This window comes from Chiloscyllium plagiosum, chromosome 7, assembly GCF_004010195.1.
Source record: "Chiloscyllium plagiosum isolate BGI_BamShark_2017 chromosome 7, ASM401019v2, whole genome shotgun sequence".
In the NCBI taxonomy this organism is placed as follows: domain Eukaryota; kingdom Metazoa; phylum Chordata; class Chondrichthyes; order Orectolobiformes; family Hemiscylliidae; genus Chiloscyllium; species Chiloscyllium plagiosum.
In genome coordinates, this window is record NC_057716.1 from 91,099,155 (window position 1) to 91,110,425 (window position 11,271).

General features: G+C 42.7%; 1 protein-coding gene across 1 annotated transcript in view; it reads right to left on the minus strand.

Moving 5' to 3' along the window:
* Nucleotides 1-7,758: 7,758 nt before the first annotated feature.
* The window catches only part of LOC122551763 (inhibin beta B chain-like), a 14,647-nt gene continuing 11,134 nt past the window's right edge, over nucleotides 7,759-11,271 (minus strand). Inside the window, exon 2 of the mRNA XM_043694212.1 lies at nucleotides 7,759-10,460. Coding sequence (XP_043550147.1) covers nucleotides 9,682-10,460 — 779 coding nt within the window. The 3' untranslated portion in view covers nucleotides 7,759-9,681. The remainder of the gene's footprint in view (nucleotides 10,461-11,271) is intronic.

The window sequence follows — 11,271 nt, forward strand, 5'->3', positions numbered from 1 at the left end:
ATTGTTTTGCATGCTGTCCAGGCAAATCATTATTTACATAAGTACATCGGGGTAACAGAAGAGTGCAGAATGTAGTGCTACAGCTGCAGAGAAGGTGTAGAGAAAGATCAACTCTAAAATACTAAAGGTCCGTTCATAATTGTAATAACAGTGGGGTTGCTTTCCCAGGTAGGCAGAGTCAATGGAAGGGAGGCTGGTTTTTGTGATGGACTGGGCTGCGTTCACAATTCTGTAATTTCTTGCAGTCTTGGATAGCGCAGTTACCATATCAAGCTGTGATGCTTCCAGATAGGATATTTTCTATGGTGTATCTATGATAATTGGCAAGAGTCATTGTGGATAAGTCAAATTTTAACCTTCTGAGGAAGTGGTAGTGTTGGTGTGCTTTCTTAACTGTTGTATCAATGTGGATAGACCAGGAAAGATTGTTGGTGATATTTACTCCTGGGAACTTGAAGTTCTTGACCACAGCCACTTCAGCACCATTAATACTGACACTCCGCTTCCTGAAGTCAATGACCAGCTCCTTCATTTTATTGACATTGAGGGAGAGATTATTGTCATTACTCCGTGCCACTAAGCTGTTTATCTCTTTCCCATACTCTGCCTTATCAGCAAATTTAAAAATTGAGTTAGAGCTGAATTTGACCTCATGGTCGTGAGTGTATAAGGAGTATAGTAAGGGGCTGAGGATTATTCTTACTAATTGCAGCCTGCACGTCAGGAAGTCAAGGATCCAGTTGCAGAAGGGTGAGCAGAGTCCGAGGTCTCAGAGTCTAGAGATGAGTTTGTTTGGAATTATGGTGTTGAAGGTGGAGGTAAAAAATCAATAAATAGGAGTCCGATGTAGGGCCAGAGAAATGGCTTCTGCTTGGACCTATTCCAACAATCAGTGAATTTTAGTGGATCATGGAAATCTGAGAGGCTGGAGTTGATCCATGCCAATACTAACCTCTTGAAGCACTTCATAACAATAGCTGACAGAGTGACTGGACAGTAGTCATAAGGGCATATTGCCTGATTTTTGTTTGACAGCGGGATGATAGTGGTCTTCTTGGTCATCGCTGTTTAAATAATGCTTGTCATTCTGCTTTGCCTATCAAAGTGGATAAACTCTCATTTAACCATACTACACAGCGTCAGCCATGAATTTGTCCATCCAGTCCACTGGTCTAAATGATCATGGAGCCTCTCTGCATGTCCCTTTTCACTGACAATGCCATCTTGTTCTACACCATCAGCAATATGCTTGATCCACTCAGTGGCTAGTCAGTAATTTTAATTAGATAAGCCTGTTATCTCAGGAATCTTTACCGAGTGAGAACCATTAAATTTTAGTTACCTAGTGTTAATTTTTGACATCCATTTAGTATCAATATACCAGTTATAATAACTTATTTTTGTGCAGCTTTAACAAGTTTATATGCCATACCTACCCCCAAAATTGTGACTATTCTATGCAACATGTTGTATAACTCAATATTTCAGGTGATAAGGCATTCGATAAACTACTTAACCAATGCAAACATTTGACTTTCATTTTATTTACCAATTTCTGTCTTGTTGCATCAATAATTAATTAACACTGGGTCAGATTTTCTTTGTGACATTTTACTCTCAATGTTAGTACAAAACCTTTTGTGGGGTGCAATTCAGCACCCATTGATGAACAGGGATGCATTTACATTGCATGTGATTTCTGCTTTGAACAAATTAGTGTGAATCCAGATTTGATTCTTGACTTCAGGGACCCTGAAGGAAGAGTTTTACTCTGAGTTCTGAAGAAGTCACATCAGACCCAAAACGTTAACTCTCTCCCCAAATACTGCCAGACCTCCTGAGTTTCTGTGCTCATTTCAGATTTACACGTCCACAGCACTTTGTTTTTATTGATATTTGTATTTTAGTCTATGTTGGTTTGACACCTCATTCATGGTAAACACAGTACAGTACTTCACAAAATGTTCGACATTTATTGCACTTGTATGGAACTGCAGGATTAATTGAACTTTTTGTTTTATTTCTCCATAGATGCTGCCCTACTTGTGGAGTGGTTCAAGCATTTCTGATTTTACAAAGAAGATACTACCTAGTTGGAACCCAAACTGCAGCTAATGTTCTCACACCTGTGTAAATGCATCCTCAAAACGAATAACAACAATAAACATTACAGCCAACAGGACATTGCTTCTGCTACCCAGTTGTAATACAGACTGATAGGTCCACAAAGAGCTATGCCTGTGTTCTTTACTTGCTTATGTGGAGCTCAGCTACCATCTGTTAAATATTAAAATTGGAGCAAGACTGCATACTCAGTGCATTTATAAAATACCCAGTAGTTCCAATAAAAGCCATAATCTCTTACTAAATGTGATTTTGCACCTCATAGAGTTTTTCCATTCCTTGTCAACTTTTGACTGCATCACCAAGAGGAAATAGTGGAGTAATAAAGTAGTGGTAATGTCAGGAGACTAATAATCCTAAAACCTCAGCCTAATGGTCTGGAGAAAAGGGTTCAAATCCCAAATGGCAAATAGTGACATTTGAATTCAATAAAAAGCTAGGCTAATTACAATTGTCATTTTAAAAAATCCCAGGGTGAAAGTGAGGTCTGCAGATGCTGGAGATCAGAGTCTAGATTAGAGTGGTGCTGGAAAAGCACAGCACGTCAGGTGGCATCCGAGGCGCAGGAAAATGAGGCCTCATTGCTGATGAAGGGCTCTTGCCCAGAACGTTGATTTTCCTGCTCCTCGGATGCTGCCTGACCTGCTTTGCTTTTCCAGCACCACTCTAATCCTGACATTAAAAAAATCCCATCTAATTCCCAATGCCCTATTCAGGAAAAAATTCTGCTATCCTTACTTGGTCTGACCTACATGTGACTCCAGATCCACAGAATTGTTTTAGACATACTTTTAACTGTCCTCTGAGCAGTTGGGAATGAGCAATAAGTATTGGCCTAGCCAGTGATGCCCACGTTCTGTGAACAAATTTTTTTTTTAATCACAAATTTTTCCATCTAATTAGTTCAGTACTAATGCTGATGCAGCACTGCATATGTTCCATCCTAACACCAGCTCAAGACTGAGCTGTGCTTTAACATCGTAAAGTGTTTTGCAAGTGAGTTATCAAATAATATTTCACACCAAATAGGAAATGTTGGTGATCAAAATTTGGTCAAAAGTATCTTAAAGGAGAAAGAGAGATGGAGAGACAGAAACATTAAGAGGTGGTATTCATAACAATATAAGAACATAAGAAATTGGAGCAGGAGTAGGCCATCTACTCCATCAAGCCTGCTCTGCCATTCTATAAGATCATTTTTTTGTGATCTTTTCATGGACTCAACTCCATCTACCTGCCTGCTCATCATCACCCTTAATTCATTTACTGCTCAAAATCTATCTATCTATCTTTACCTTAAAAACATTCAATAAGGTAGCCTCAACTGCTTCACTCGGCATGGAATTCCACAGATTCACAACCCTTTGGGTGAAGACGTTCCTCCTCAACTCAGTCCTGTATTCTACAATGTAAAGTCCATATTGCAGAAGGTATGGCCTCCAGTGACCAGCCAGTGAATTGGGGTTGGGGAGGAGGGCAGAGTGACAGGATGCAGAGATGGCCAGATGTGGAGGAGTACAGAGAACGCATAAGGATGTAGAGCAGTTTACAAAGTTGGGAAAGGGGAGGGTGAATAAGGTTTTGAAAACAAGGATAAAACTTGTTGAATTTTGAAGATTTTCTTTCCTCAGTGCCAATGAAAATCTACAAGGACATGGGTGATGGGTAAATTGGATCAGGTACCAATTAAGGTAGAGACAGCAGAGTTTGGGGTGAAATTTTAAGGAAGGTGGTAGCTGGGAGGCAGACTTGCAAGTAAAGAGTAGAATAGTTCAGTCCAGTCCATACAAAGAGTTTCAGTATAGGATAGACTAAGGACCAAATGAGGCTAAAGCTATGATACAAACATCAGTGCAGCAACATTAGCCTTATTCTCCAAAGTGCTTTTTAAACCTTAAAGTAGATAAAAACAGCTTTTTTGCAACAAACACCTTTAACAATAGCCATAACTAATGCTCCTTGTGCAGATAAGTCTTAACTGGACTTGTGAGCTTCCTATCCAATACTTCCAGACCGCTCAACCGGCTGGACTATGCTTTGCCAAACTCCGTGCATGTTAATATTAAGGAAACTCTCGTTTATATTTCATTCCCGACAACACTCACCTATTTATCACTGGGGAATTATGGACAAGTGGTTTTATCACAGCAAGTCCCCTTCTTTGCTGACCCACCTTTCCTTTGCTGGTCCCCATTGAAGTTGTAATATTGTAACATCAGTCTGCGAGTGTCTGGGCAGTGGGGATCAATGAGCGTGGAGCTTCATTAAACCACTGAAAGGGATCTGCAACAGCATCAACACTTAGCAGAAAACTAAGGGGAGAGAGAAACTTAGCAATTTTGTTTCATGATAGTGTGAAAGCATGAACTGACACTGCGGGACTTGGTAAATTTGGAAAATTCAGCACCTGCCTTAGAGAGTTAAAAATCACACAACACCGGGTTATAGTCCAAAAGGTTTATTTGGAAGCACTAGCTGTTGTGTGATTTTTTAACTTTGTACACCCCAGTCCAACACCGGTGTCTCCAAATCATACCTTAGAGAGCCAGTTGCACTGGTCCAGGGAGCTGGGACTCTTGCATTGTAGGCGCAAGAAAAGATGGATCTTAATAACAGGATTTGCCTAACACTGGGTAGAATGTTTTTTCAATGAGTTGACAGACATTCCCATTCCCATGTACATTGGAATGGTTGACACACATTTGTTGACATGTATAAGAAAACATAAATCCTGCAAATCGTGTTCTAATTGTTTAGGGTTGCAATTCTGAAACAAAACCAGCAAGTGCTGAAGAAAATAAGCCTATCAGTGGCAAGATTTAAAATGCCAGTCCAACGTGACACTTCTTTGGAAATGACACATGCCTCTCTCCACAGATGCTGCCAGACCTGCTGAATCTCTTCAGCACTTTCTGTTCTTATTTTAGATTTCCAGCATGGTCAATTATTGATGATAATGCAGCTATGAAGGGATGTGAGGGACTAGCACTGAAAGGCTCGATGAGTGTAATGCTGTTGATGTAGTGTACATCGATTTCCAGGAAGTATTTGCTACAGTACCTCACAACAGACTTGAGAGGAAAATTGTAGGTCATGGTATAAAAGGGACAGTAACAATGTGAATACAAAATTGTTTGGGTGTTAGAAAATAGAGTAATTGGATATTCTTCAAGCTGGAGGAAGGTTTGTAATGATATTCTCCAGAGGTTGGTATTGGGACCCTTGCTTTCCCTGATATATGTTAATGGCATACAATAATGATCGTGGTGTGCAGGGGACAATTTCAAAGTTTGCAGACGACACTAAACTTGGAAGAATCATGAACCGGGAGGAGGACAGTGTGAAATTCCAACGGAAAATTAACAAGTTAGTGGAGTGGATGGATAGGTGGCAGATGAGGTTCAACGCAGAGAAGTGTGGGATGATACACTTTGGTAGGAAGAACATTGAAAAAATAAAATAGGGGTACAATTCTAAAAGATGTGCATGAGGAGACGGTATAGATGTGCACGGATCATTGAAGGTGGTAGGTTAGGTGGACAGAATAATTAATAAAGCATGTAGTGTTCTCGGCTATATTAATAAGGGCATAGAGAATAAGAGCAAGGAGATGATGTTAAACTTATACAAGACACCTGTTAGACCTCAGTTATAGTATACAGTTGTGGATGCTAAATTATAGGAAAGATGTGAATGATTGAAGAGAGTGCAGAAATGATTTACAAAAATGGTTCTAGGAATGAAAAACATCAGTTATAAGGATAGATTGAAGAAGTTGGGATTGTTCTTGGAGAGAAGAGGCTGAGAAAAGAATCATAAAAATCTACAAAACAGAAAAAGGTCAAGTCTGTGTTGGTCAAAAACCACCACCTAACTATTCAATTCCATTTTCCAGCACATGCCCCATAGTCTTGTAAGCTCTGGCATCACAAGTGTAACTCTAAATACTTCTTCTCTGAGGATTTCTGCCTCTACCGTACTTTTGGGCAGTGAATTCCAGATTTCCACCATCTTCTGGATGATTGTTTTCCTAACATCTCCCTTGGTCTTCTGCTCCATACCTTAAATCTATGCTCCCTAGTCATTGACCCTTACATCAATGGAAAAATTATCTTCCAGTCTACTTCAACTAGGTGCCTCATAATCTTTTAGATCTGTCACGTGTCTGTCCTCTGCTTAAAGGAAAACAACTCCAAGATTTGATAGAGGTTTCAAAAATCATTTGCAGGTTGGATAGAATAGGGAAGAGCTGCTCCCCCTCATAAAAGTAACAAGAAAACAGTGTATATTTAATGTGCAAAAGAAGCAAGGGCGATATGAGAAATAAACTTGTCACTGAGCAATCAGTTAGGATCTAGGCAAACGTGAGTACTGCAGATGCTGGAGATTAAGTCGAGAGTGTAGTGCTGGAAAAGCACAGCAGGTCAGACAGCATCCGCGGAGCAGGACAGTCGACGTTTCAGGCAAAAGCCCTTCATCAGGATATGTGTATTCCACCAAAGTTAAATGAGAGTCTGTTCATTGGACCTTCCCAATGCCTCAAATGCATGTAAGTATAGTTCTGTACAAATAAGAGATGCCTTTGGTTTGTTTGTTGGACAGAGTCAAACTTTGATGTTTGTTTGTTCCTTCATATGCTACTGTGCAGAACCAAACTGCTTCAGTTACTTCCTATGTATATAATTCTCTTTAACGAATAAAGCATATTGTTGAAATTTTAAAAAGTCTATTCCGTTGCCTAGAAATGTGGTGGAGGTAGGTCCACTTTAAGTCTTCAATGACTACTCAGGTAGAAAGATTGTTTAAGGTTACCAATGTCTGATCAGACTATTGGGTTGCTCTCTATTAGAGAGGAATGTCAGGTGGTGGTTTAAGGTCATTGAGGGTTCCCATGCCTCAGGCAAGGGGAGAGGTTGGGAAGGAAAACCCTTCATCATAACCTCAGCTAACAGAGGAACTGAACCCATCTTAATGGCATCACTCTGTGTTGCAAACTAACTGTCCAGTCAACTGAGCTAAAACAATTTCAAAACACTAAGGATATGGGGAAAAAGCAGGAGACTGCATTAGATAATGATGCTGGTTTGAAGAGCTGGTGCTGCCGTATTGAGTCTAATGGTCTTTTTTGGTGCCATTCTGTGAATACAGTTGACTGTTTAAACAGACTAATTGAGCTCGGAAAGTTAAATTAGTCTGTTACAATTGCAATCTGTTTATTGTAATATGTACCAGAAATATACATTGCGTTGTGATATTTATTGGGGTCTGCACTCCCCAATACAACCCCAATTTGTGGGAGTAATTGAAACAGGGTGCCAATGAGTAATTGTGTTTTGTGGTTGAGTGATAATGTCTCTACCTCTGGGCCAGAAGCCCCAGGTTGAAGTCTTGCTTGCCCTGGAGGTGTGTTATAATGTATCTAGATTGCTTACTTTTTCTGAAAAAAAATCAACTGCTGGACAGGACAGATTAGGGACTTGCAGGGGTCTGAGGGATATCCGATATTGCCAAGAACCCGCTGGCAAAAGAACTGATAATTTGGAGAAAACACAGGGTCAGAGGGTGTGTCAGAGATCAACTCCACCCTGGGCCTGGAAGAAATAACTACTGACACAGATCCATCCATGTAGCCTTGCTTCTTTTTTTTTTATTGTAGCCAAACTGTACAGAAATGTCAAATAGTCCAGCTGTTAGCCTGTAAATGGAGATGAATCTGAACCAGTTTGAAATGACCACACATTTAACAATAAAGGTATGATGCAGCCAGAATGGGACAGGTTGGTACTATGGATATAAAAAATGTGCTAGCTTGTGATTAAATTACACGGGTTATTGAAACATTGAAATAACATGAAGCTGACAAAATATTCATCTTCCTTGCTAATCAGCCACACTTAACATTAAACTTCTCAACGGCCTTGCCGCCCGATGACATTTACAGAATACTAAATACTTGACCTCTTTGGTTCCGTTATTTAATCCATTGATATTATAATACATTTCGATTACCCCTCCCCCCAGAATTCTTCTTCTTTCTATAAAAATAATATTTTCACTTTTTTTTTAAAAATGGCAGTTTTTTTTTTAAAAACTAATCAACGCAACTTCTCAGTGCAAATAGAAAACGCGAACAGAACTATTATAAAACAATCATTCGCCGTATACCGGAAGCGAAAGATTTAGCTTCAAGTAATTGGAAAGATTTTAAATCCGACAAATTCACCTGTTTACTGCCAATCGCTTCCATTGCATAGCTCCCAACCGGCACTTATTAAGAAACGAACGGAGTTGGGTAATTCATGACAAGTGCACTGTTTTAAGTACCATTTTTTTTTATCGTCAAGGCGTTCAGAACAAGTGCTTAATGTGCGTTCGGTACTTTGTAAGTGCTATGCAGCTCCAGCATCTTAACGCAAGATATGATCAATAATGCACATTGCATCCATTCATTGTGTAGTGATCTTGGACCGTGCTATCGCTGAAGGACCTCTTTTAAATACAATCGCCCATTTGGCCCACTGTGAATTCATTCGTCATCTGAAAACAGTTGGTAAAAGAAAGAAGGCTAGAAGGGGATGGAAGGTACGATTAAAACACATTGTAGGAAAAGAGAAAAACAGACTCGGGAAGGGCGGGGGAAAGGGGGCTAAACGTGTTGCATTCCACAGATGATGGATAATTGTGTTAAAATGAGTCGATTCGTTATTTGGAAGTTGGTTGAAATCTTCGCCAAGTCGTCATTCAAACCGCCCCTATCCATGTCCGAGACACAGTCAGGTTGACTGAACAGAAAACAGAGACCCCAGTGTTCTGAGCTGCCTGGATTGTTGACCAGAAGTTACTTTCCGTGGGGCGGCCAAGAGGGGTAGTTTGTTTACTGGCGAGTAACGGTCAGTTTCTCAAAAGTTTCTCAGCGGTTAGATCGACATGCTTTTCTCTTTTATTTTCCACTTCTGTGCGTCCACGGTTCAAACAGAAGTGCATGTGTAAACTCTACAGTGGGAGAGAAAGCAAAACAAAAACACAAGGCTGGCTCCTTCAGGTCCGACCATTTCCACACCAGCTCACTACAGCATAAAACAAAAGTCTTGGCATAAATAATTGTGTTTCAACTTCTGCTCGAAGTTGCAAAGTAACAATCCTTTCCCCCACACACTAAAAAAAAAACCTTTTTAAAAAAAGGTGACTCTGGTACCATTTAAATACATTGCTGATGTGCTTTTTTTAAAAAAAAGTTTTACAGTGCTTCAAAGGGATTTGAGTGCTTCCACCGGGTTTTGTCTTTAATGCACTAGGAGAGAAGCGACATCACTGCGTGTTGAACTGTGTCCAACCTTTGCTCCCGAGATGGTTCCAAGTCAGACGCTGGCTGTCGCTGAGCCTGCTCCAAATGGACCAAATTTGACCCTCGAAAAGTCAACAATAGGAGGAAGGAGAGAAGGGAAGGGTTGGAGAAATACAAGCGTGGAGGATAACCACTCAAGGGGGGAGAAAAGTGTTTGTTGACGGAAAAAACAAAATAAAATGGGTTGGAGGGGGTTGACTGCTGAAACGCCCTCATGCACAACCGCACTCCTCCACGATCATGTTGGCCACGTCCCTCTTCACGATGTTGTACTCATCGTCAAAGTAGAGCATGGACATGGTGCTGAGTTTGGTGGGGATGCAGCAGGAGTTCATGGAGCCGGGGCTCATGCCCCTCATGCGGTACTGGTTGACCACGGCGGTGTGGAATGACGACGCCGAGCCCGGAGCGCCCGCCATGTAGGCTGGGCAGCTCCCCTCGCAGTAGTTGCCATAGTAACCAGCGGGCGCGATGATCCAGTCACTCCAGCCAATCAGCCGGAAGTCGATGTAGAACTGCTGGCGGCAGCACAGGCTCGTGCGGCCGTCGCATTCCAGGCCCCGCTTCCGGATCCGGTGCTTGGCGTCTGGAGCGCGCGCCCGCACCACCAGGAACGGCCGGTGCGCCTCGTCCGTGCGCTCCACCAGCACCGGCGACGCGGCCGCCGCCCCGCAGGCTGAGCACTCGACCTCCAGCTCGTGGCGCCTCAGGCCCCGCTCCCACTGCGCCCTCACCGCCTCGGTCACCGGGAAGGTGTGCCAACTGCTCCGCTTCAGCTCCAGCCGCTTCTCCACCGATGACCAACGGGTCGATGCCCCGGCGCCCGAGCCCTGCAGGGACACCTTCACCGTCACTTGGCGCCGGCCTCCCTTGGAGGAGGCCGGCAGCAGCTTCAGATATAGCCACAAGCTGGCCTGCTGCACCAGCAGGTTTTGGTTACCCTCGTTGGAAAGCAGAAAGTACAGACGCGCTTTGGAGGATTCCGGTTCGTCTGCATGGACATGGACAGAGAGAATAAGTACACAGTTATTAGGCCTGGAGTCAGAAATACATTCACCATCATCCTCTGTGTCTTACGTTTACACTGACACTAACTCAGGTTTAACATCGAGAGGGGGCCACACTAACTCTGGTTTAACACCAAGAGGGAGCCACACTAACTCAGGTTTAACACCGAGAGAGGGCCACACCTACTCAGGTTTAACATCGAGAGGGGGCCACACTAACTCAGGTTTAACACCGATTGGGGGCCGCACTAACTCAGGTTTAACACCAAGAGGGAGCCACACTAACTCTGATTTAACACCGACGGGGCCACACTAACTCAGGTTTAACATCGAGAGGGGCCCACACTAACTCTGGTTTAACCCCGAGAGGGAGCAATATTAACTCAGGTTTAACACCGAGAGGGAGCCACACTAACTCAGGTTTAACACGGAGAGGGGGCCACACTAACTAAGATTTAACATCGAGAGGGAGCCACACACTAACTCTGGATTAACACCGAGAGGGAGCCACATTAACTCAGGTTTAACACCGAGAGGGAGCCACACTAACTCAGGTTTAACACCGAGAGGGAGCCACACTAACTCAGGTTTATCATCGAGGGTGCCACACTAACTCAGGTTTAACACCGAGAGGGAGCCACACTAACTCAGGTCCAACACCGAGGGGCGGGGGGGGCCACACTAACTCAGGTTTAACACCGAGAGGGAGCCTCACTAACTCAGGTTTAACACCGAGAGAGGGCAACACTAACACAGGTTTAACATCGAGGGGGCCACACTAACTCTGGTTTAACA